The sequence below is a fragment of the Pipistrellus kuhlii genome, unplaced genomic scaffold (genome assembly GCF_014108245.1).
Source record: "Pipistrellus kuhlii isolate mPipKuh1 unplaced genomic scaffold, mPipKuh1.p scaffold_m20_p_1, whole genome shotgun sequence".
NCBI classification, from domain to species: Eukaryota; Metazoa; Chordata; class Mammalia; order Chiroptera; family Vespertilionidae; genus Pipistrellus; species Pipistrellus kuhlii.
In genome coordinates, this window is record NW_023425404.1 from 42241347 (window position 1) to 42269186 (window position 27840).

A 27840-nucleotide genomic window follows, 5' to 3' on the forward strand; every position below is an offset into this window, starting at 1 on the left:
GTAATAATGTGATAGGTAGCTGAAAAACTTCAGTAAAATGTACCAAACCGCATCAGTCTGTACAGTTGGTATAATTTTGAGAACATTGATTCTCAAAAAAGGAATTTTGAGCTTTAAAAATTTCAGACCTACAGACCTACCAAATAACATTTAGGCAGAGTGGTTCTGGAGTTAGCACATGTAACCATACCACTGTACTTCATACAGAAAGTACCACAAATGGATAATAGATATATAATAAATGTACATAAAGATAAACCAGAAAGCTAATATCCAATTCATAACAGAGATTGCCTCAGAGGTAAGAGACAGGGGAATTTTATTTAAGAGGGGAAACAAAGAAACTTCCAGCAAAAATATGAAATTTTTCAAAGATGGATAGGTAAGTAAAAAGATGGATGGATGATGGTCATACAGATAGACAAATATATATTCAGTGCTATTAATGATAGGTACTAGTTTAGGTTCTGAGGAGACCTTAGGGAACAAATTGGTGATTTTTATTTTTTAAATAAAAAATGAACAAACAAATATACTTAAGACTTGTTTTGTTTTATTCTCCCCTGGAAGATTATCTATATTAAAAGAAAATCTATAGGTTGCTTTAGGAACATGGAATAACACCCAGGAAATTAGCTGGGTGATCTTCATTAACAGTGATTATTACCAAGCTAGAACATATCCATTTTATTGTCTATACAGAGACCTTCTATATGTGGGATAGGTAGAACAAATTTACTAAAACTCCAAAAAAACTTTTAAAAAGGAATATTGATCACTATCATTATATAAATGTATGCTATGGCAGACAAAGATAAAGAAAAATGACTGGTTGCAAGAAATCTCTGCCATGTCAAAAGTTGACAAAGGACTAACAAATGCCAACTATCAACCAGAAAAAAAACACACACAGAGATTCTAGTTTCTAAAAATTGTCATAAGGTAAGGAAAGGCATTTTAAAAAATGGTTACTAAAAAAGTTAATAAGCTTATGTGAAGATTCTTAGAACTCATTATTATTTAACAAAACATAATTGACAACATTGGTCTAATTTGTAGTCTGATCTCTTAGGTATCTTTATGCAAGAGATCAGTCATGTATGTCCACATTTGAAGGTAAATGGAAAATGCTGCTCCATGAATGAGCAGCCAGCCTCTAGAGACTGCATTCCTATCCTGTTCTTCTAACTGTGATCATTTTGACTTTCTGTCAAAAGTAATTTCAATTTTTATTCAGAACACTATTTTCATCTGGCTCTTCAAAACCCCTTTGGAGAAAGTATGCTTCTCCATTTAAATAGTCAGAATTATACTGTGTCTAACAACCCTGAAATTCTTATTTTGGGCTTCAGGCATTAAATCATCTAGAGAAAACTCAGATAAAACAGAAGTAGCATGAATATTAAAAATATGTCCTAATGAAGAAAGTGAGACATGAAGAGTCTAAGTAGCTCATCCAATGCCTCAGAACTAATAAGCAGTAGAGTTGGAATTTGATATCAGAGATCAAGTTTAGGTTTGCAAGTGGAGTTGTTGAAGGGTACTAAATAACTAAGTAACATAAAGATATTTTTATAAAATTTAATCAACCCTATTCTGTGTTAGGCATGAAACTGAACATTGGGATTACAAAGCTGAAACTCGCAGCATACTTGGAAAGATAGGCAAAACAGATATTACTTTATGAACCTAATAAATTCAACATGAGTGCATTGGTGTACTCATATCAGTGTATTATGGGCACTGAGAGCAGGAACACCTAATCCAGGTAGGAGAGGTCCTATAAACTTTCTGAAGAACAGTCCAGTTGAGCTAGAGTTAGCTATGAGGAGGCTTGAGGAGGTGAGACAACTTCAAAAGCATCCAAAGACAATGTAGACAAAGGCATCCTGAATCATAGACTATATGGTGGAAATGAGGTTGAAATGAGGAAAGATAGTCAGAGCTCAGCTGTTGGAGGGCTTTTGGATATAGCAAAGAGTTTGGACTCAGTCCCATGAATGAATGGAGATTATAGAGTTATAGATAGGAGAGTCATATAAACATAAATGAACAGTAAATAGTTCAGGTGGCAGGCTGGAAATGGATTTAAAGGTCGACTAGTCAAAATAAGCCAAGTTGTGCTGTGGTAATAAATCTCTAAATTTCAGTGAGTTAATGTGATAATGGATTATTTCCTAAATATCCAAAGACTAGAACTGGCTGGCTATCCCTCCTCCATCTGGGAGCTATACCATCTGGAATGTGTGTCCTTCCAGGTTACTGAAGCAGAAGAGACCTGGAGGATATTGCAGGATGTGTTTACAGGTTGGGATTAGATGAGGCTTTTATCAGTTCCTCTCAGAAAGCACATTCTTGCTGTTCTGTTGAGAGTCTACCACAGAACAGAGTATTTCTTTCAGTCTTGTTTATAATAGGCTCAAGATACTTGTATATGCTTATTGCTTGAGAAAAATTACTCTTTTATTCACTTCATTCAATAAATACTTTTTAAAAAATATATATGTTTTCATAAATTTTTAGAGAGATAGAAGAGGGGAAGAAGGAGAGAGGGAGAAACATTCATGGGAGAAACATTGATTGGTTGATTCTTGTACACATCTTGATTGGGGATTGAATCCACAACCTGGGCAGGTGCCCTGAACAGGGATTGATAAGGTAACCTTTTGATGCACTGGATGGTGCTCAATCAATTAATCAATTGAGCCACATCAGCCAGGGCTCAATAAATGCTTTTTTGAGCATCTTCTATGACCCAGGTACTGTCATAACACAAGGGGCACAGCATTGTTCATGTTACTTTCTTGTGGGTAAACTCTTATTTGGCTGTCACTCACAGGATGATATGTGCAAAGGACAGAGTAATAGAGTAAGTGGGGTGGAAGGTGCGATATGGGCCAGATCCTGTGTCTCATAGGTATTTTAAAGAATTTAAATTTGACTAAAATGAAGGGACTTTAGAATATTCTGTGCAAAAGGGTGGCATGGTCTGACTTAATTTTTTTAAATTGATCATTCTTGCTGCTCTGTTGAGAACAGACATAAGGTAGTAGAGTGGAAACATTGAGATCTATTGGGAAGTTATTTAGCAATCCAAGTGAGTGATGATGGTGGCTAAGACATGGAGCTGGTGAAAAGTGATCAGATTTTGGATGTATCATGAAGATGGTTAATTTTGTAAAGGTATTTAACTTTGAAGATACCATCATCAGAATTTGAGGGCAATTCCTGGTGTGACTTAAGCCAAGTTGCAGTCAACTGAGAAGAGGTGAGCCTTAATTATTGAAATCGGCCTGAAATGGTTTTAGAAAGGCTCTAGAAAGCATTGGTTTCTTAAACTACTCAGACCTAATAAGTGTTCCTTTAGGATTTCAAATAATAACAATGTTTACAAGAAAAGTCTATTTTATTAGAATTAAAGCTTAGCTGCAAACATTCCACACAACTGACAATACTTTATATAAAATCTATAGATCTTTCTACTTATAATGAAAACAAGTTGGCTGGTAAATTACATACCTTTTTTGAAAATCAAGTCAGTAAATATTACGGTATATTAGATTCATTTTGATATAACAATTTATTGAATTTTTGTTAGGGGCATGTTTGCTTTATGGGATCTCCCCCATTTCTATAATGCTCACATAAATAAAATTGTTTATTATAATTAATTATTATTATATTAGAAATACACTAAATAAAATATGCCACTTTACCTTGATTTGATTCATTTGCTAGGTGCAATTTAGCAGAATGAGGTCATATTTAAGTTTGATTATAATGAAGGCAGAGAATGGAAGAAGAATATACAGAACAGGAAACATAAATGCATAGATGTGAATTTATGGTAATAATAGACATTAGGGCCCATGAAAGGGATCAGTTTGGGTTTGGAGGTGTAAGGAGTTGGAAATTGGGACTGGTACGGTTGCATATGGGTAACTTATAAGGTATAATAAAAGTTTCAATTTTATATTTTAGGTGAGATAAAGATAATGATGTGAGCATGTAAAAGAACAATTGAAAAATGCCCCAGTGGAAGATGGAGAGTAGAAAACAGATGAGGGAAAGTCACTAGAAAGCCACCCCATAGGAGCATATAAGTGAGAGACAATTTAATCCCTAGAAATCTCAGAGAACCAAGTTTCTAAACTAGATCTCATCTAGCATGAAATACAAACTAAAGTTATAAGTAATTATGTGATTATATATTGTTTTGCTTATACACTGACAAACATCAGCTTTATTTTTCTCTCCTATTAAGCTAAGGCATCAATGCCCCCATAAAGATTCAATACCATGAGAAACCTACCACTTATCTTTATACAACATATGCTTTCTAGAATCTTCCCCACTCAATTAACCAGGAAGTTCACATATAAAAGAACTTCTTTTAATTAAAAGTCAACTTTTAAATACCTAGTGGAAACCTGCATTCTTCTGGGAAGTAGGGAATAGATAAATGCTAAAAAGCCACCACCTAACACCAGTTTTAGAAGCAATAGCAATGTATAATTCATAGCATGCATTAGAAAACTTCAATGCAATCAAAAGACATCACACCTAAAGAAGGAAATAATATTGAAATATATTAAATATCATAATCAACAAACAATATTTGGAATATGTTTTAAAATTTTCTACAAGTAAATAAGTAAAATATAAGCTAGCCAAAAGAAAAATAAGCAAAAAATTAATAGGTAATTCATAGAAAATGAAACTGAAGTGCTCATTGAGCATATATGGAAATATGTTTTAAGATCAATATTAAAAATGTGTTCATCTCTTAAGGATGACGAAGAGAAGGGAATGAAATTTAGAAGAACTGCAAAGTGAATTGCCATTTCATGTATAACATTTAGTACCTTTAAACAATAAAAAGCAGAGTGGATACTGCTAAATATTAACATGTGGTTATCTAAGTGGTAAATATAGGCATGTTTAACTTACTCTTTGTATTTTCTTTTATATTTTTAAAATATTTCTTAATAATAAATTTACATAATATGTATGACAATTTTACCATTGAATTCTATAAAAGTTTCTCCATCAATCATTTTTATGAGAAAACATAATAAGGGAGGGCAGTATGAAATAAGGGAAAAACATAAGAGGAGGAGTTAGAATCCTAAATCCAGTCCCAAATCTGACACTTGTCCAATGTGTGACCCTGAGTAAACCACTTAATTCTTCTAAAACTGATTTCTCACCTAAGAACTTGAATAATTAATCCACTTTTACTACATACAGTTATTGTAAGAAGTGAATTATTTTATGTATATAAAAGTGATGTTCAAATATAAAGAAAAATATATGAAAATTCTTAAAACTTCTAGATAATTGGAATTAAATGAACATAATTTCCTATTTATTGTCATTTTGAACTTATGGAAACAGATATTAAAACAGACACAATCTCTTCTTACCGGGTCTGTTAGCTGGGAATAGAGTTCATAGCAATTATCAAAAATATACTTGTACGTAGAATCCAGGCAAGCTCTGACACAGTCCTTTACCACCGTGCTGGCCTTTGGGGGGTTTTGCAGCTCCAGAACCTGACAGAGAAATTATTTTCTTAAATTGAGAAATGGAACATTGCAATCTAGTATAAACAACTCAAACCGTTTCAATAAATGCTTTTAGTTGATTTTTCAAAGTTCAGGAAAAATGTGGTCATAGAATGTTATAAATGCATAAATATCCATTTTAACTATGTAATGTGACAACTCATTGAAAATGCTCATAGTTGTAAATATTCAAATAGAAACACTAAATGTGAACAATTACATCATTTAATTAACTAATTAATTAATTCAACACTTGACAAATATTTACCACCTATTATATGCCAGAAAGTGGTTATATTGCAATGAACAACAGAAACAAAAATCCCTTTCAGCCATAACCAGTTTGGTTCAGTGGATAGAGCATTGGCCTGCAGACTACAGGGTCCTGAGTTCAATTCTGGCCAAGGATACATGCCTGGGTTGCAGGTTCAAACCCTACCCAGTCAATGATTCTCTCTCATCATTGATATTTCTCTCTCTCTCTCCCTTCCCCTCTGAAATCAATAAAAATTGTTTAACAAATTCCTTTCATTATGGAGCTAAATTTTAGTAGATTAAAAAAAATAATGAACAAGAATAGACCCAGAGATAAGGAGCCATGGGTCAGACTTTTGGACCTCAAAAGGAGGGTGGGGATAAAAGGGAGAGATCAACCAAAGGACTTATGTGCATATATATGAGCCAGTGGTTGAGGACAATAGGGGTGGGGCATGAATGGGGGGGTGAGGGATTGGAATGGGGGGAGGACAAATATGTAATACCTTAATCAATAAAGAATTTTTTTTTTAAATCAGTAAAATATATTACACTAGTGGCCTGGTGCATGAATTTGTGCACATTGAAAGAAAATTAATTAGAAGAAATATTTTAATATTGCTATTCACCCTTTCTTTATAATAGAAGTGTCAACCAAATTCACAATCAACAATGACAGATTGAAACACACATATGCGATTGGTGCCAGAGAGAGCTTTATATATATATATATATATGTATATATATATATATATATATATATATATATATATATATATGTATCAGATATGTGAAAGTCAACTGAACCTTTTATATATATATATACCATGTTTCCATGAAAATAAGACATCCTCTGAAAATAAGACCTAGTGCATCTTTGGAAGCAAAAATTAATATAAGACACTGTCTTATTTTCGGGGAAACAGGGTATATATATATATATATATATATATATACACCCTGTATATGTGTGTGTGTGTGTGTGTGTGTGTGTGTGTGTGTGTGTATATATATATATATATATATGCAAGTTTATTATATATAATAACCTTGATTAATTAGACCTGCTTTCTGATTTATGTATATATGTATATATATGTATATGTGTGTACATATGTATATGTATACATGTATGTATATATATATATATATATATATATATATATATATATATATGCAAGTTTATTATATATAATAACCTTGATTAATTAGACCTGCTTTCTGATTTAGCTAAACTTTTTCCAGCCTAGTGAACTAGGGAAGCTCATCAATTTCTCTTTCAGGTAATTGTCAGAACACAGCAGTAAATATCAACACAGAGAAGATTATTATTGTGACCACACAGGGAGAACAATGAGTAAAATATTTAACTGCAGGACTGTTTGACTATATTCTGTGCAGTGAGAAAACCTGAATTCATTTTTAAGGTTCACCCTTTCTTACTTATCAGTCAGGTCAAGTTTCTAAGCTTTCTAAAACTCCGTTTTCTGGCTAATTAAAAGGAAATAGGATTCTATTGAGTCTCCTATCTACCTACCCCAGGACTTCTGTGAGTATCAAATGAGATGTGGCACGGGAAAATGCTTCACAAACATTTGGTTAAAATATGAAATGTTTGCTCCTGGCTATAAAGCAAGTCATGTTCCTGGGCTGTAGAAACTGCAAGGAGGCTAGTAGCTAGGGAGAGGAAGCCAGGTGTTGCTATGTGATGTCATTTCTTGGGTAGACACTTAGCATTTTAGTCTTTTATCTATATGATTATGATGCATGTTGAAAAGAAAAAAATAGAGAATAGATTATAAGAGTTATCTCAATGGAGTAGAATAAATATTATATAAGACAGCTATAGTACGTATATGAATTCAGAGAAGTAAAAGGATGGGACTGGGGAAAAGTCACATATATGCTATGGAAAGAACCTTAATTTTGATCAAAGGGGAAATAAATTGGACTCTTTGAGTAGAAGATCAAAATGACCTTATCCTTTAAATGGTTCCCTTATGTTGCCTTAAGTTGGGCTATAGAATAAGAGAAAAGACCAGTGAAGTGAATATTGTGGTAATCCAGTCAAGGGAAAACAGTGCTTGGACTATAGTGGTAAGCTAGGAGCTGGCTGTTATAAAAAAAAAATCCTATTTGGATTAATTTTGAAATGAAGAGCAGGATTTGCTGACATTATATGATTGATGTGAGAGAAAGAGAGAGTCAGGATCCCAAGGTTTTAGCCTGATTAACCGATACAATAGAGATAGCCCCAACTTAGACCAGCAAGGCTCTGCTTGAGAGATCAGAAGCTCAGTTTCAAAGAGGTTAAGATTGAAAGCCTGTCATGCATAAAAGTAGATTTCAAGTAGACATCTGGATAAATGAGTCTAGAGTTATGGAGATGCCTTGTGTGTGTGTGTGTGTGTGTGTGTGTGTGTGTGTGTGTGTGTGTGTGTGTATTAGAGGCCTGGTGCACAAAATTTATGCGCTCAGGGGGTTATCTCATCCCGGCCTGCACCCTCTCACAGTCAGGGAGCTGGACATCTTAGCCCTGTGGTGGAGGCGGGAGAGACTCCTGTCACCTCAGCTGCACTGGCCAAGCCAGCCATGAGCCTGGCTTCTGGCCAAGCTGTGCTCCCCCTGTGGGAGTACACTGACCACCAGGGGGCAGCTCCTTCATTGATTGTCTGCCCCGTGATGGTCATTGCATGTCATAGTGACCATTTGTTCCGCCATTTTGCATATTACTAGCCTTTTATTATATAAAATTGTTTACAATATCCAAGCAACCTATGTGTTCACAGATAGATGAGTGGAAAAAGAAGATGTCTCATATACACACATGCATACCACACACACATATTGGAATATTAGCCATAAAAAGAATAAAATCCTGCCATTTTCAACAACATAGATAAAACTGGAGGATATTATGCTAAATAAAATGAGATAGAGAAAGGCAAATGCCTTATGATTTCAGTTAGGTGTGAAATCTTACAAATAAAACAAATGAACAACCAAAACAAAACAGTAGCAGACTCATAGATACAGAGAACCAACTAGTGGTTGATAGAGGGACAGGGTAGGGAAATGGGTAAAATGGGTAGAGGGGATTAGGCGTACAAATGTAAAATTATAAAATAAACGTCACAAGGAAGTAATGGACAGTATAGAGGATATGATCAATAATACTTTAGTGACTGTATGGTGACAGAAAGAAATTGGACTTATGGTGATCACTTCATAATGTATATAAATATTGAGTCACTATGTTGTACACCAGAAACTATTATAACATTGTATATAAATTATACTTCAATCAAAATGAAAGGTAAAACCAGACTTTAACTGTGTTGTACCACACTAAGTCAGTGTCAGAAATAAAATAAGGTACCTTCATTCTAAAAAAGGTGATACTTGTTAGCAAGTCTACAGTTGATTTCAGGTCTTGCAGTCTTTCAGCATTGCCAGCAGGAAAGTTTTCCTGGTCAATTAGGAAACAGAAAATGGGTAAATTGTCAGCATTAATGTAAAACATCACAGAAAGTATGAGGATATACTCTTCTTAGTCTTATGAAGCTATATCCTTTTATTTATTCCCATAATACAATAAAAATACACAAAACAATATTATGACTGCAATATTATTCCTTGTTACTTAAGAGTTTTGCTACTAAAATAGAGGAAGACAGCACATATTTGAAAATATTTATAGTTTTCTCAATATAGGTCACTTTTTTCCCCAAAAAAAAACTTTGTGTGTGTTTCACCTGGAGAGGCAGTATAGAATTATTGACAATGAACTCTGCACAGCTTCAAAATCTAGAAGGAATGTCTTAAGCAGCAAGTTCCCATAGGAATCTCAAAAGCTAGAAAAATATCAACAGGATATCTCAGTAACAAGGAATGAATTTTCAAGATGAGAACTGGGCCATATATCCACTCCATAAATTAGCTTACAGCCACTCAATCTGATGGTATTTAAAAAAAAAATCATAAAATTAAGCCACACACTCAGTATTGCTGTAGGCTTATGTGGGGCTAGGTACATGACCAAGGGTCAAATGCTTACTTATTTAGTAGACCCTTCTAGTGTGATAGGAATAGGAAAAGAGATCCCATAATCAGGATTTTTTGCTTTTCCATTACATAATGAATAGCTTTATACAATGTCACAAGAAACCATCTGAGCCAAGCACAATATTTACTTTCAGTCAAATAATTTTGTACATACCCTATACTTTGACAGGTCAATCCTTAAAGAGTTGTGTAACTGGTCTAGTAGTTTTATGAATCTTTCCCTCTGTTAAAAAAAAAAAACACAAAATAGGAGAATGGAAATAAATGGTCACTATCAGTTATTGTTCCCATTTTATAGAAATCAAGGTTCAAAAATAGCAATGACTTGTCTAAGATTATAGAGCTGGTATATGACATAGCAGTGTCTCAAAATAAGGTCTCTTTGACACCAAATTCACATTCCTTCAATAAGTCACAATGGCTTTCTGTGATGAATGGAAAGTATCCAGAGAATTATGCCCTATAGGAAGAGTGCAAGCAACTGAATTGCCACAGTCCTGATTCATGACAATATGAGTCAGGAAGAGAAAATATAAACCATCTCTCTACCCACACACACCAGCCCACCTCCCCAGAAATAAATTGTAGTGTGTGTTTGGTTTTTTTTTTTAAATACTTCTCCCATCTATGGAAGTGGGAACAACTGTTGTTTTTTCAAAAACAATTTTAAAAAGCATTTTCCTTTTGGTAACATGTACAGAGTTCACAATCTGAAAGGATGTAATGCTTTTAACTTATATGTTTTAGTGCTAACAAAAAATATAAAATATCAGTCAAAAACAACAACAATAATACACTAACGCTTCCCCTTAATTCTGTGTTGGTATTGTACCAACCTCTTCATAGAGGGATTTGAAGATGATGAGAATAAGAAGTTTTGCTACAAAATATAAGGATAAAGCTGTGTAGATTAAAAACATTGAGTAAAAGTATCAGTCGCATGCACAAACTTTATAGAGATAGTTTCACCATTCATTTTGGTCAGATTTCTGACCAAAAATTAAAATAAAAAATATATGGAGGTAAGAGTAAATGATAGTAAATGTGTCTGCCTACATTACTATTTTTTAAATACTAAAATGTATTTTGAAGACACTGGCAAAAGTGAAAACTTTTTCTAATGTTTTCATATACAAGATGGATTCACAGGGTACAGAACTCTTATCTCTTGAAGTTACTTATCTTGATGAAGTGAGCTGAATATTAATTGAGTTAATGAATTGTTCCTAAGTTGAAATTTCAATTTTCTGAATAAAGTGAAAATCTAATAGGTTGACACACTTGTGAACACAGTTTGAATATTGCCTTTGTGTTAACTCTTATGGAGGCAATAAAAGAACCCAATAAATGAACCTTGCTTTTCAGAAGTTTGCCACTTGTTCAGTGGATAAGACTCTTCTATAAAATGACTGAAAAATACTGTTGAGTTGACTGTACTAAATTTTTCTTTTCCATTTCCATCATACCTTCCCAGGAGAGGACCTGGCTTATACTGTCTTTTATTAACCTTTTATTTCCCCCATACATGTGTTTCAGTTGCTCTCAATCAAAATTAAAAAACAACAACAAGAGACCTATTATAATAATCAGTTTAGTCCATAGTAAAGTTAATTAATCAATGATTATAAAATAAAATGTGTTCATGTCATATCTCTGACCTCTTCATCTGACCTCTGTGATTGGTACAAATAATCAAGACAGCTGATGTGACCCTAGTCAACCATGCTCTGGCCAAAATCACTGGCCCTGTTATATATACTAGGACCAACCATTCTGGTTGTTTACTCTATATCCATTCTTCCACACTTCCTTACTAATGGAATCGCATGAGTCAAATATGTCCATTATAAGATACCTACTTTTCCAGACATCTTTGCCTCTAAGAATGACCATGTGCCTGGTTTAGCTCAGGGGGTGCACTCAGCCTATTATCAATTAATTACTATTTGGAAAGATTCAAAACAGTGCATGGCAGACAGTGTTTGCTGTATTACTCTTTGCGATGTAAGTCTTTGTTAGTTTTTTTAGTTTTTTTTCCCCATTTGCTCTTTGTGTTTTACTTTTTTTCCACCTCAAACATAAATTAGATCCTAGAAGGTAAAGCAGTTATCCTGTGGCTATAACAGTGGTAGGCAAACTCACTAGTCAACAGAGCCAAATATCAACAGTACACGATTAGAATTTCTTTTGAGAGCCAATTTTTTTTAATATATATTTTATTGATTTTTTACAGAGAGGACGAGAGAGGGATAGAGATATTGATTTTTTACAGAGAGGACGAGAGAGGGATAGAGAGCTAGAAACATCGATGAGAGAGAAGCATCGACCAGCTGCCTCCTGCACACCTCCTACTGGGGATGTGCCCTTAACCAATGTACATGCCCTTGACAGGAATCGAACCTGGGACCTTTCAGTCTGCAGACCAATGCTCTACCACTGAGCCAAACCTGCTTCGGCTAATTTTTTTTTTTTTAACTTCTTCTAATGCCACTTCTTCAAAATAGACTTGTCCTGGATGTGGTATTTTGTGGAAGAGCCACATGTGGCTCGTGAGCAGCAGTTTGTCGACCATGGGGCTATAAGATGAAAAGCTAACTAAATGGTAACAATAGTGTATGGAGCAAGAAGCAGAAGTCCCCCCCATACACCTCACCCTTGCCATATCTGCCCACCCTTTCAAAAAATTACAATTCTGAGTAGCTACAGTAGCCCTGGGTTCCTATTACCTCTGCCGTTTGGTTACATGGAGACAAATCTTATTTAATTAAGATTGTTTGAGTTTCTGTTTCATGACACTGAACAAAACCCTGACTGTTACAAATCATACACCTGGTTCCTACCTAGGTCTTCAGTAATCAGCTGGAAAATTTACATTCAAGATAAATAGAAAACTGTGGAAAACACTGTGAGGCTTGTCACAAAATCTCAAACAATATCAGATAACGTGAAATTAAAAGTGCACTGCTGATTAAATTTTCATAGAGATCCTTTAAACAGCAGGACAGCTTAAAAATTTAATTTTAACTTTCGAATTTCTATTCAACTTGAGTGCCACTGTCTTTGCCTGAGCAGAGGAGACCTACTGCCTGCAGGGTGTGATTTGAAGGATGAAAGACTGGGTGATGAAAGACTGTTTCCCCTGAGGTGCATGCCACTGTGTCAGACACTGCGATATTATTCAGTTCTTTGTATTGGGTAAGGACTGCATGTCTGGCACTTGGTAGAAGCAAAATCAATAACAAGAATACTAAGTGTTACCTGTATCAAAAATGTAGATTCAACTAGTTGATAAGAAAAACTATATCCATATAGTAAATATTTTCAGTTTTGTAACCTTTGTCACAACGATCAAACTCTGTGTTGTAGTATAGTAGCTCCCATAGACAACATATAAATGAATGGGGCTGGGTTTTTGTCCAATAAATTTTTGTACATAGACACTGAAATTTGAATTTCATATCATTTTGATGCCCCACAATTAATAGTCTTCTTTTTGCTTCTTTTAACAATTTAAACAATCTAAAATCCAATCTTAGCTCATGAGCCATACAAAATCAGTAGTTTTGGCCCTTGGGCAGAGGGGAGCTTTTGAGTAGGGGGGAGCGATTGCTACTGCACAACTGCATTCTTAGTAAGTCTCCCAGGATCCTGGAAATATGAAAGGAAAAGCTCTTATAAAGAAGGGGTGTAAAAATCTCTGCAGCCTCCTGGGCTTCTCTCTCAGAGCCTCATTTCAAAGGGAGGGATGCTTTAATTTCAAGATAAGGATGCATAAGCTTTGGTACACTCTGGACCTCAGCTTTCCTGGGAGAAGCCCTGACCAAGTGCTCACCTGATCTTAGGTTTTTATAACATTTGCAAGAATAGGAGTAAAAATTATTCTGACCTGGACTGACAAATTATGAAAACTTTTTTTTAGATCATACCAAAAATAATCATTAAATAAGAAGAACAGAAACATTTCAAATAGAAGTAATACAGAGGCTATTTTAATCATTTTTGATAATTTAATGAATATTGAAATTAATTGATTTGTAGAGAGCATGTAGGAAAGGCCCCTGAGCTGAATGTCCTTTGAATCTAGTGGCGCCTGGCAGAGCTATGCCCTGGAAACATACCTTGCCAGAGGCAGGTGTGTTGTCAATCTGACCTTTAGCTCAGGTGCCAAGGGGTGGATTTCATTATCTGGATCCAGCCAGGCACCAGGAACAAACACAATTATCTGGGCCCACCCAGAAGTGACAATTACAAAGATGCCACAAGAATGCACATAATCTTCTTTATCTTGGATTTTAGTAAAACCTCCTGGTATTTATTTCCCTGTATAAAATAAACATACTGTATAGGCTCTGGGTCACTGTCTCTTTTTCAGAGGACAGCTGTCCCACAGGGCCCAGCTTTTTCCTTCTATCTCTGTATCTGTCTCTTTCTTTCATTTTCTCAATCCCCTGTTGCCCCTACTCAGGACTTCTGTCCATTCTCTAGCCATGCTGGTCGTGGAAAAGAGAGAAATATTATATACCTACAGAGATTCTACAACATTATAAAATGCCACTACAATGATGCTATCAAGGATAAACATCTTAATACATTAATAAACGTTATCAATTCAAAGAGCATTTAAGAAGTCCCTTCACAGGCAAATTTGAAAAGCATTGAGATGTTATTATTCACTGACCAAGAGAGCTCAGATGCTTCCCTCATTTTGACTAAGCTTTACACAGGCTTCTGTTCTTGACTCTAGGTCTTGACCTCCCTTTTTTATTTTTAGAGTGTTTTCTTTGGAGACTTTATAATTGCACATTTCTTCTCTACCCCTTTGAGATGTAAATCTTTTTAAATGATGCCCCTTGCCAGTTTTATAAGCTTCTAATGTCTTTCTCAAGTACTTGAGAGCCATCCTTTGGAAATGTAAGCATTAAAAATATAGCACCTCTATCTCTCAGTCTTAGCAGGAGGGTAGGAGACTAATTTTGATGGATATCAATTAGCAAACACAGTTGGCCTAGCCACAGACTTTTACAAATTCAATATGCTGAACATGTCCTATTGCTCAACCTTCCCTCTAATACCCTCATGTACTTTTTTTCTGTATTATTCCAGCCCTTGTTTCAGGGGAGTTGAGCTTCCTATTATCTCCTCCCTATTGCAATAGCCTTAAATGAAGTCTTCCTTAACTGTTTAACTTCAATGGGCACAATTTTTGCTCTGACATCACACAAGAAAAAAAAGTATAATAAATGTATTCTCAAGTTTGATAAATCATTAAAAGGTATGTGGCCATTATCAATGAATTATGAAAGTGAAAGGAACTTTTCTAAAGTATCAATTTTTAAAGTTTGATCAACTGTACTAGATAAGAGTGAATTATCTTTTTATCTATAGAAAGAATATTTCAGATTTTTTTCCATATAAATAAGTGATCTAGCATCTACAATCAAAAACTGTAAAAACAAACTTTTATAGACATATGTTAGGAAGTTAATTAATAAAAATATGTTGTTTTTCTAGAATTTTTATATTTGTGGAATTTGTCATAATAACTTCTAACTCATTGTAATTTATTTTTATGAGAAATAAATATTAAATATATATCAAATTTTTCATTGACAATTTTACATTCTTCTTAATGAGAGTCTTACTAAATAGTCTAAGGTTTAGGCAGCACAAAAACTAGAATTGCTTAAGGAAGTCATAAAGAAATAATTTATTTCCAAATGTTTTCTACATTCATTTTCTCCTTTGCCACATCACTTCATTTTATCTAAACCATTGTCTAAATGCAGCATTACTTTGTCTTACCAGGACTAGCGCATCAGCCTCCTCACTGATTTCCATTTAGTCCTGTGTTCAATACCAGGAACTGGCTTACTCATTTCTCCTCTCTTCATTGTGATTCCCTGTAGTTTTGAGACTAGAAAACTAAATGCTGTATTTCTCAAACTCCTTTGCAGTTAGGTTTCTGCAATTATCTTAGTTTCTGCCTATTAGATGCAAAGAAGCTACTACCTTTGGGAAGCAGACCTGAAGTGGTTTAGTTCTACTGCTTCTTGGTTTAGTTCTACTGCTAAGTAAAGTCCTAGAGATACTTAATTTCTCATCCCAGGTCTCTAGCTTGTGGTTTTATAAAAACTATAGCATTGTAAATAGAAGCAGCCTTCTGATTTATCTCTCTAAGTGTAGGAAAGCTCATAGCTTCTCTTTCAAGACAGTTTCACTTTGATATTTTAAGAATTATTACAGAAGGATCCTCCTCCAGTCCCTCAGATGATAATTGTAAGCATCTAATTCTGTGCCAAGACCCTTTCAATTTAAACTTGCTTGTATGATTTCTATTACTACAACCGAACTCTGTCTGTCTCAGACTCATTTTATCTTTCCCTCTTATAATATTTCCTCTAAAGAGTGATCTAAGTCAAAAATTCTATCAAAGTATATACCCTTTGCCTCAAGATGAAATCCAAACATTTCAGTTGGCAACTTAATATCAACCCAAGAACACAGCACTGTCTTATAGTTCCATGTTTTATTCTATCTGCCATATTCAGTAGGCAGGCTACCTTACACAAACTTCTTTCAACTTATTTTGCATATTTACTTCTCCTTTCCTTCCCTCAAATGTCTCCCATGCCTGAGGTAGTTTTTCTTTTACTTCTTGGACATTAAAAAATATTACTCATCCCTAAAAGCCTTGCTCCATTTCTACATTATATTTTTATAAATTTTATCATACAAATGTGAAAACAAGGGTAAACGTTGGTGAGGAAATAGGGGTTACTGTCTTATGTAGAGTTCTGTATCCTTTTCTTCATTTATCATTATAACATGGGCATTGCTCAATTATGTGAACTGTTCTTTAAAAACTCGACTTTAATGATTACATTATATTGTATTTTAGTGAATAAATAAAAAATAGTTCACACAACTATTCATCTCTGTCCTTCACTGAAGAATGCTATGACCTTAGACGGTTTCACTAAGCAATGATCTCCTAATTGCCAAATCCAGTAGGCTCATTTCTTTCCCTATATTATTTGAACTTTTTTTGCAACACCTGACAATGTTATATACTGCCCTTTTCTCAAAATAGTTACCTTGCCTTTCATAGTAAGCATAACATTTTTATTATCATATTTGTTCAATTTCTTTAACCATTTTCCTCAGCAAAATTTGCTTGCCCATCCTCTCCACCCCAAAGGTTCTGTCTGTTTCACTTTATTCTTGAATATTTTAACCTAAACTATGACTTCAAATAGCACCTGTACACAAAAATGGTTTTCTTCCCTTGAGTATTTGTTTTAAAATCCTCATCAGTAAAATAACTTTTCCCACTGCTTTAACCTTTGAAGAATCAAAATATTTGGGTTACACCTTTGTGAAGGATAAAGAAGAACCAATATAATGGTGTTCCTACATTACAAGTGACAGTATTAGCTTCAAAAGTCAGGTAAATAAGAATGCCAAGCTTTAAAGTGCACGTAGGAGACACTTTACTTACATATATTGTACAAATAACATTATTTTCAATAGATAGAGAAAAATATGGTTACATTTGCATACCACCTCACCGATGTATACAGATGTAGTTTGAGAAAGATTTTCTTTTTGAAACCTCTTCGACAATAAGTCATTTGATTTACAAAATGAAGTTTGTTATAATCATATTGCCACTGAAACACTAAAAAGAACTGAAATCAATTTGGTTTCTCTTCTTTGGGTCAGCATGAAGTGAAAAAGCATGCTACTTATTTCCCTCCAGGTAGCATTTATGTTGGATATTAATCATGTAAACACATCTTCTTTCTCAGGTGGTAAAAGGTTCCGTGTTCCACAAGGTTGGCTTATTCTGCACAATGTTCCCAGGAAGAATATTAAAAGCAAAACAATCAATGCTATTACCAAAATGAGGTTGTTATAACAAAACTACTCTATGATCTGGTATGACTCATGATTGTATTTTTTGGGGGGGCTGGTTAGGGAATGTTCTTTGGTCCCAGCTGTTGCAAGAGTCAAACTGTATAGCAAAGTGCCTGGTGGTGTACTGTGTAGACCAAGCATATTAAATTTAAAGGCCAACACAGATATAAACCAGGTTTAAGTTAATGTGAGCTGCAAAAAATCAAAAGCTTCAATTTTCATAGAAATGTAGGTTTATTTGGATAGAGACATGCTGAATACAAAGGGCTGACATGAGCAATCATTAGCATAAATTAATAGAACATTTTAATAAAAATTAATATTTTTTCTTGAACATTAACTTACCAGACACTGAATGACTGCACAAATTACTAAGTGTAGCCCAAATAAACTTATTTTTCTTTCTCCAAAAGTGAAATATTTTCTGTTGTGCATACCAAATATGTCAGTCCAAGAGTAATGATATGGCCATCAGCTGCTACAATATTCCCTGCTAGTATTAGTAGAAAGAAATGGTGCATCTGCACACAAGGGGTGTAAGGGAAATGAATACAACTCAATTATAGTTATCAGTTATTAGCGAACACTGCAGCTCATTATAATTATGTGTAACAGGATATTATAAAAATTAAGTTATGAAATTTTTCTTATATACCATTATATTGGCTGGTTCACAATAATATTTGTTGTGGGCCACATGTGGCCTGCAGGCCGTAAGTCTGACATGCTTGGTTTTGACTATAGGTAAAGTATGAGAAATGCAATTTTCATATCTTATTATAGAGAGAACTTTCAATGTTTACAAACTGGCTTACCACCTCTTACCTCATTTTAATTTGAGAAACATGTTAAAGAAATAATTCTTGTCCACATAGAGCAGATTGAGAAATAGTTTTAAATGACTGAACTGACTTACTAATTTTGAGTTCAAACTCCAACCCCAATGACTCCTCTCATAGAGTTTTCTTCTACTAGTGTTTATTTTGTCTTGTCATTAAATAACAATCACTTTTTCCTTTGATTCATTCCGCCTTATCTTTCTACTTCACATGCATTTTCTTTTAGATGAAAAAGATAAGAAAATAGACACAGCAGCACATTTCCCCCCCCCTTACTGGCTTTACACCATTTTATTTGCTGGGTTTCATTTTTTTACTCTATGACACATAATGTCCTCAGTTTGATTTCTAACACCATGATCAATCACAAAATCGACTCAGTGAACCAATTTTTAAGTTCAGTGGGAAATGTAACTGCAATGTCATGGAAAAATACCTGTCTTTCAGGGATATTGAATAAAGCTACTGGATTACCCATGTGCCCTGGCCAAAACCTTGGGAATCTTTCCAGGCATTTTTCCATTTCCCTCACTGTCCACATCCTGAAAGATACTTAGTGAAGTTGAAAAGCTCTGAAATTTGTTCTTCCTTCTTGATCTCCACTAATTCTTAGTTTAGATCTTTATCACTTTACTAAAATTACTGTTAATTTATATCCTATTTCCAGTTTTGTCAATTTCAATTTTTAAAAAACATATTTTTATTGGTTTGAGAGAGGGGGACGGAGAAGTATAGAGAGCTAGAAACATCAATGACAGAGGGACATTGATTGGCTGCTGACAGGGAATCAAACAGGGGACCTGTTGGTTCTTGGGTCAATACTCAACCACTGAGCCACAATGGCCAGGCTCAATTTAATTTAATGCTTATAAAGAATGAGCTCCAGTGACAGGGGCAATAGGTAATGAGATTCCACAGAATCCCTACATTTTTACTTTTCAATGTATTTTTAATGCATTTGAATACTTCATGTGGACAATCTTAATTAGATACAGGTAGTTCTGTTAGACTCTTTATACATCTACTAGAGACTCAGTGCATGAAATTCATGCACTGTAGGGTCCCTAGCACCTGCCGGCTGCCAGCCAGGGCCTCCCTCCCTTCCCCCTGCTAGCCTGCCCCCTGGTCAAACTCCCATAAGAACTCCAGTTGAGGGGACAATTTGCATACTACGCTTTTATATTATAGGATTATTTATTTATTTATTCATTCATTTTTTACTTAGAAGATATGCTGTTATCCATCAGTACCAGTAGAAACCAACAGAAGGTACAAATGAAGCCTAATAGAGAAATCAACCAGACTCACATTTACCAGAGAAAAGTGTCTGCAATGGTGAATCCCAAATTTGCACACATGGATAATTTCTTACAAAATACCAATACTCTCACAAAATGTATGTTTTTCCCTCATTGAAAAAGCTCGTTCCAGATATGGAGATTTCATCTAATGAAAATGCTTACTGACTGTCAAAATGATTTCACTGAATATGTTTCAAGTGGACTTTTAGCTTTAGCCCAATTATAGTAATTAATATTTCCTAAGATATACCTTCTGCAATGAGATTACAAGAATATCTGGAGCCCAGTAACCCTTTAATATGTAACTCCCATAAGCTTCTAGAAATTTTATACTTAACGAAGCAATACATACACCGAAGTTGGTAGCTGCAAATCGATCCGAGGCAGAAACCTGCACGTTTGTTGAAACTGTTGTGTGAGCATAGAAAGCGTTTATATTCGCCAGCAAGGTGCTCATGATGGCAGGGACGCCAGGGCACATGTATTTAGAAGACAGACATGAGAAGTGCCTGCAAGATAAGAACATCGAGCCCTTTAGATAGGAACCACATAATTCAAACAATAGCATAACCTCTAACACCAGCAATTAAATAATTCCTCAGCTGCATCTGTGAAAAGGACCATATCTGTAATTGAAATGGAAAGCAATGTCAGCCCTTTAAAAAAGTTCTCCCTCACAGATGTGGAGTGGTTTAATTAGAATATGATTTGCCAAGGGGATGTGTGCATAAACCCTTTCAATTGTGAGAGTGTTGTGTGTACACAGTGAAACTACAACTTCCAGCCAAAACCGGTTTGGCTCAGTGGTAGAGCGTCGGTCTGCAGACTGAAGGGTCCCAGGTTCGATTCTGGTCGAGGGCATGTACATTAGTTGCAGGCATATCCCTGGTAGGGGGTGTGCAAGAGGCAGCTGGTCGATGTTTCTTCCTCATTGACGTTTCTAGCTCTCTATCTCTCTCTCTTTCTCTCTGTAAAAAAATCAATAAAATATTATATTTAGGAAAAAAAGAGAAAAAAAAAGAAAGTACAATTTCCAGAGGACTCCAGCACGGTGGCGGGAAGCAATAACACAGGTGTCTCCTTTTCCCAGCAACTGTGTCCCCACTCATGTCACGGGTAAAGCAAGAGGCCCTCCTCAAACTGCACAGTGACTGAACAAGTAAATGTAGCATCTGCCTCCAGTCTAGCTTGTGAGCTTTTGTCATAAAGGATTATCTTTCATAAGCAGTTCTGTTTCCCATTTTGCTAAAGCCAGGATTTAATTAAGCCAACAGATGAGTAGTGAGGAAAGGTTGGATTATGCCATCTTTATACTTAAAGACCATGTACACACATCAGAAGCAATAAGCGTTCAGTTCTGGTACTCCTCTCAAGAAAACCCGTTTCATCTGAACCATAACAAAAGACCTGAGCATTAAAAGCACAGCTTAGGGATCAAAGTGAAAATATAAGTTACGTATGGAGGAAGGAAATTTCAGCACATAATCTGAGCCCATGTTGCTTGCTGTCCTTCCTCAGTAATGTGTCCTCCTCCTAGACCTCAGTGGATTTTGTATTACTGAGTACAAGCACAGAGTGCACATATATATGGAAATGGCCTGAGCTGCACCTCAAATGAAATGGCTGGTGGTCCTACTAACGGTGGCTTCTCTGAGATCTCAGCCAGGCCACGCTCCTAGAGCTTGTTACAATACTAGTTAATAAAAGTAGGTTAAATTTTTAAATGTGGATCTCTGAAGATCATGAATAACAAACATAACTTGAGAGTTACATAATTTGTGCAATTTAACCCTAGAATTAGATTATCACTGATTGTTTCCTTTGGGTACATATTTTGACTTCATTATACAATAAATTAATTCTTATTAATATCTATTAAATACCATAAATTTACATAAATATATTTAAAAAAAGAAATTTATATTCTCTAGCACTATGATTTTTGCATTTCTTTCTCTCCCCAACAACTCATAAGTAATTATGTTTGGTAGGCCCAAATTAGAGGTCAGTCCGTAATTGTGGATTATGCAAAGCCTGAGGCATCTTGACTTTCTGAATGTTAGGCTAACAGGCTTGTACATGGTCTTCACTTTGGGAATGTGTCTGCTGCAGAGCTTGTATGTCCTTTCTTTATACGTGGTTACTGCCAAGGCCTGCTTTTTTTGCTTCTAACCATCTCTTTGAAAATCATTTCCTTTTAAAGGCTGCAGTTCCAATTCTACTTAAATTATCCTAAGGGGAAGAGATGAAACAGGATTAAAAGTACAATTAGCAATTTAAATGACAGAGTACATCCTTGCGGCAAACTACCCCTTCAAAAAGCATACCTTCAAATAAAATAGGTCAAACCATATTACTATAATTTCTGGAAGTGCGTAACAATTCCCTACACAGACTTGATTAAGAACAATTAATTAATAATATTAAAATCACTTGACTTCATTTTTGTAAGAAAGTAGGGTTAGTGTCAAATCAACTTAGCAAATGGAATTTCAGTTCCACGGGAAAAGTTGAAGTAACAAACTCCAAAAAGACAATGCTTGAATTAGCAATAATGAGATTGTTATTAGGCATCTTGGCTGAAGCAACTGCCAAAACATTGTCAACCATTAATTCTCAAAATATGACTGGGAAAATATTGGAAGTCATGTGTACTTCAAGTAACACATGTGGATTCAGTTAGCTATTGTTTTGTCGGTATCATAATGGAGAAAAAATTATCTAACTCCCCTGTCTTTTCATGATAACTGTCTCTAATGACATTTTGTGGTTTTCAAGGGATGAAAATCTGTTTGATTAAACAGATTTTAAAATCTCTTTAACTATTTTTAATGACCACAATAGCAGGGTGATTAGAAAGCAGCACCAAAAAGATAGTGATTCTTAAACCCTTATAAGGGTTTTCAGAGAAACAATACAAGATGAAAGGAAAGAATATCTGTATTCTTGATGTTAGAAATATACTAAAACAGTATTTATCACATTTGCTCCAGAGAATTCAGAGTAGCATGCATTTCAGTGATTAGTAAATGTTTTATTCATCCTTGTCGCTAAAGAGGGGCTTGAACTTTTAAAGGATCACTTCTCTTTTGGTCGAAAGCATCAGTGTTTTATAGGTGCTATTGATGGCTGGTACTCGATTAAAGAGGTTTTTGAGAAATAAAGTAATAAAATGCATAGGGTTTAGAGAAATGATCAAGGTTGGATAGTAAGTCAGAATGGGACATGCAAGCTGTCCATGAGCTCTGACACCTCTCTTCATATATGCCTTAATTTGCCCCCTGCCTATAATCTTATAGTACACATGCATATCTCTATTATACTGTTTTGTAATTATGTAATTTCTTCTTCCTGTTCCCCCTAGATTAGGAACTCACTGGGTACAAGAGCCATCTTTTATTATTGAATCCCATTGCCCTGTATAAGTCCTCTTTCTTAGAAACTTAGAAAGTGTCTATCAAATAAATACATTACTTCTTCTGAAATGTGGGCTCTATGGAGATCTGGACCTTGCCTTCTTGTTCACTGATGTATACTTAGTGCCTAGAGAACTTCCTGGCACATGGAAGGCACTCAATAAATATTTCCTAAAAGAATGAATGACTTAATTGAGCATCAATATCCTTAGAAAGCAAGATCCTGGCTCAAGCAGCTAAAATAGACCAGTGGCATTAAAGTAAACTATATCCCAACAGTTCTGGTTTAAAAATGAATTAGAGTAGGATGATTAGTGCCAGAGCATTGGTTGTTAAGCTCACCAAAGGGAAAAAAATGACCTAATACTTTTTTTCTTATTTGGTACTAGAGGCATGGTGCATGAATTTGTGCATGGTTGGGGTCCAGCTTGTCCACCCCAATTGTGGCCTATTGGGCTGGGCCAGCCAGTGGGAAGGGATGCAGGTGGTTGGCCAGCAGGCCCCACTTCCTGGGTGAACTCCTGGTTGAACTCCCTGTCAAGGGGACAATTTGCATATTAGCCTTTTCTTACACAGCATTACAGAGGGATGACTACGTAGCCTAATAAAATCTCAGATTTTTAAAGAAACCTTCGGTTTCATTTTATAATAAATGACAGACTCATTAAGTACTCAGTTAAAATGTATTTGCTCAACAGAGATCATTTTCAGAGGACAATTTAAACCTTAATGCTTGACATGAAATTTTCTGCATGTGTTCAGGGGTGAACAGTTGGTCTGTCAGAACACTGTTAAAAACATACATTTGCATAAATAAATGAAAAGCATCAAGGATTCCCTAATTCTCATCCTGGAAACAGGATCTATGCCCAATGTCATAGTGTGAGATACATGGAATAGCATGCTCCTTTCAAAAATAGATCACATGCTCCTATCACTGTCATAAATTGGAAAACTGCTCTCATTTTAGATGGATGGGTGCATTTACCATATGAAAAGAAATCCTCCAGGTCCTGATCAAACACTTTTCCAAAGAGGAAAACTGCAATCCCTTTTCTCTTTCTCATGAATGCTCCAAAACAAAGAATACATTGTTATGCAGCAAATAGGGCTAATACATTGTGCCTTCATAGAAAATGTTCTGTGGTAAAAGGAGAGAGGATTTATAATATGTAGGAGGAACCCTGAGGATTGGGCAATTCTGAATTAACAGTCAGGTTACTTACTAACAAAATCGATTCAGCCTCTTTCTTATGATAAGAAATAGACAAGAGGAAAACTCAACAACCAGACACTCTGAGTTAATAAACACTTCCCTCTTATTTATTTGTGTTCCAAATTTATCTTAAAAATATGGGAATATGCCTAAAGAAACCAAGCAATCTCTAATGTAAGAGGTAGGTTATAAAGTTACCTGGGAACTTGGCTAAGCATAAGAGGACTTTAAGTATTAAAAATAAACACTAATTTGATTTATTTTTCTGATCACATGGTGCACAGTAAAATCCAGAAGAATTAAAATCCAGAAGTTTTGTTTTTTCCCAAACTTGTATCTTTACTACACAGATAGGACATATATTTTTTCCTTAAAGTTTAATTCCCCAATTTTGTGTGTTTAAAAATTAAGAACAAATTCTTCTGAGATAACCTGGCCATGTCTAGTTGAGTATTGTTATTGATTGTTTGGTTTTCTGGTCCCCTGAAGCCAGTTTTTGAAAAACAGAAAAATATTAATTCAATAGGCATGCAGTTTAAATTCAAAGACATGGTTGATTATTAATATACTGTTGTTGAGTTATTCATTAGCCAACAAGTTTAGGACTCAAGTTATACTTCAAATACAAAAGTATTATATGGAAAATATTGTCAAAAGCTGTTCTTCAAGTTATACTTTGCATCTAATAGAAGAATGTCAGTATTCTGAAAATTATCCAAATTATTAGAAATAATCAACATAATATTTTCTAGAACACTCAAATACAACACAAATGATAAAAATGTCAACATAAATATAATTTTTAGTTCCTTTTGACAACTGAAAATGTCTTAAATGAAAAGAAATGACAGGAGAATGTGGGAATAAATACAATTCTTATAAATATGATTATACATAGAATTATAATATCAACATCAACATAAAATGTATATTTTTCTATAAAAATTAATTTTCAACTATGATCATCAATGAATAATAAATGAAGACATCATATTTACATGGATAGTAATACTTTTTAAGTGTTATTAGTTTGTCAAATTGCTCTTAGCAACATATTTTTGAATATGTGTGTGTCATTGAGCAAGGCTAACAAAAGAAAAAATATATACAAGTTGGACTAAAATGAACTAAAATTCTTTTACACAGCGAGGAAAATCATTAGCAAGACCAATAGATAACCTACTAAATGAGAAATGGTATTTGCCAATGATACATCTAATATCCAACATATATTGTATAAGGAACTAATGCAACACCAAAAAACAACTACAACAAAAGCACCCCAAAAAATTTTGATTTAAAAATGGGCAGAGAAATCAAGATAGCAGCATAGGTAAACACAAACTGCTGCCTCACACAACAAATTCAAAATCACAATTGAAAGACAAAATGGACATCATCCAGAACCACAGGAAGGCTGGTTGAGTAGAAATTCTACAACTAGTAGGAAAGAAAAAAGCACACTGAGACTCAGAGGAACTGCAGGATGCAGAGGTACTGGTATGTGTGCCTGGAGAGGACTGGAAACTTAGTGTGTGGCTGGCTTTCCCAAGAGGGAGAGAGACAAAAGCTCCCTATTGCACTGAACTCCAGTTCTGGGTGAGACTCTGGGGACCCAGACTCATTTGGGGAGAAACTGGGCTGCCTGCCAGGTGGAACTCAAGGGTGGCTTTCTCTCAGAGGTGCTTGCAGCAATTACCATGGGATACTGAGACACAGGGGTCTCTTAGGGCAGGTCTGATGGAAAACCAGTGCTGTTTGCTTCACCCTGAGACCCTACCTCATCCAAGCTGAGCATACAGGCTTTTGCAAATCTTGTTACATAAAGGTGTCTCCAGCACAGAAATTCTCCCAGCATAGACATAGCTGATCCTCAGAGCCAATTGGCCTGGAGGCCAATTACCCCCAATTATACCAACAACAATCAAGGCTTAACTACAATAAGACTGTGCACACAGCCAACAAAGGGGTGCACCAAGATTGTCCACCTCAGATAAGTGGGGAGGCTGAGCCACTGGGCCCTATAGGACACCTAGCACACAAAACCACTCTATCAACTCAGAGAAGCAGCCAAAATGCTGAGAACAGATCACAAATGAAAGAAATGGAGGAAGGCAAATGACTGGATATAGAGTTCAAAACCACAGTTATAAGGTTTTTCAAGAATTTTCTAGAAAAGGCTGATAAATTTAGCAAGACCCTCGAGGTTATGAAAAAGAACCAACTATTGTAGAAATTAAGCATACATTGACTGAAATAAAAAAATATTATACAGAGATCTAACAGCAGACTAGAGGATCACAAGAATCAAGTCAAAAATTTGAAATACAAAGAAGCAAAAAACATCCAACCAGAAAAGAAAAAAAAATCCAAAAATATGAAGATAGTGTAAGGAGCCTCTGGGACAACTTCAAGTGTACCAACATCAGAATTATGGAGGTGCCAGAAGAAGAGAGAGCGCAAGATACTGAAAACCTATTGAAGAAATAATGACTGAAAACTTCTCCCACCTGGTGAAAGAAATAGACTTATAAGTCCAGGATGCACAGAGAACTCCAAACAAAAGGAATCCAAAGAGGATCACACCAAGACACCATAAAATGACAAGAGTAAAAGACAAAGAGAGAATATTAAAAGCAGCCAAAGAAAAACAGTTAGTTACTTACAAGGGAGCACCGATACCACTGTCAGCTGATTTCTCAACAGAACCTATGCAGGCCAGATGGGAGTGGCAAGAAATATTCAAAGTGATGAATATCAAGAACCTATAACCAAGATTACTCTACCCAGCAAAGCTATCATTCAGAATTGAAGGTCAGATAGAGCTTCACAGATAAGAAAAAGCTAAAGGAGTTCATCACTGCTAAACCAGTATTATATTAAATGCTGAAAGGTATTCTTTAAGAAGAGGAAGTAGAAGAAAAAGGTAAAGATAAAAATTATGAACAACAAATACATATCTATCAATAAGTGAATCTAAAAGTAAGTGAATAAAAAATGTGATGAACAGAATAAACTGGTGAGTATATCAGAATCAGGGGCATAGAAAGGGAGTGGACTGACAATTCTCAGTGGGGAGAGGGGTGTTGGTGGTGCAGGAAGAGACTGGACAAAAATCGTACACCTATGGATGAGGACAGTGTGTGGGGGGTGAGAGTCAGGACAGAGGGTGGGGTGAACCAGGTGGAGGGAAGCTATGGGGAAAAAAGAGGAACAATTGTAATAATCTGAAAAATAAGGATTTATTAAATTAAAATAAAAATG

At 35.2% G+C, this 27840-nt stretch overlaps 1 protein-coding gene across 4 annotated transcripts in view; it reads right to left on the reverse strand.

The window, feature by feature from the left end:
* Positions 1 to 27840, reverse strand: part of UNC13C (unc-13 homolog C) — a 503072-nt gene that overhangs the window by 201008 nt on the left and 274224 nt on the right. For all 4 annotated transcript variants that reach the window (XM_045582381.1, XM_036441424.2, XM_036441415.2 and 1 more), the window contains 4 exons: positions 20297 to 20453; positions 10042 to 10110; positions 9202 to 9291; positions 5427 to 5555 (listed from right to left, as the gene is read on the reverse strand). In XM_045582381.1, the coding sequence (XP_045438337.1) occupies positions 5427 to 5555; positions 9202 to 9291; positions 10042 to 10110; positions 20297 to 20453 (445 nt within the window). The remainder of the gene's footprint in view (positions 1 to 5426; positions 5556 to 9201; positions 9292 to 10041; positions 10111 to 20296; positions 20454 to 27840) is intronic.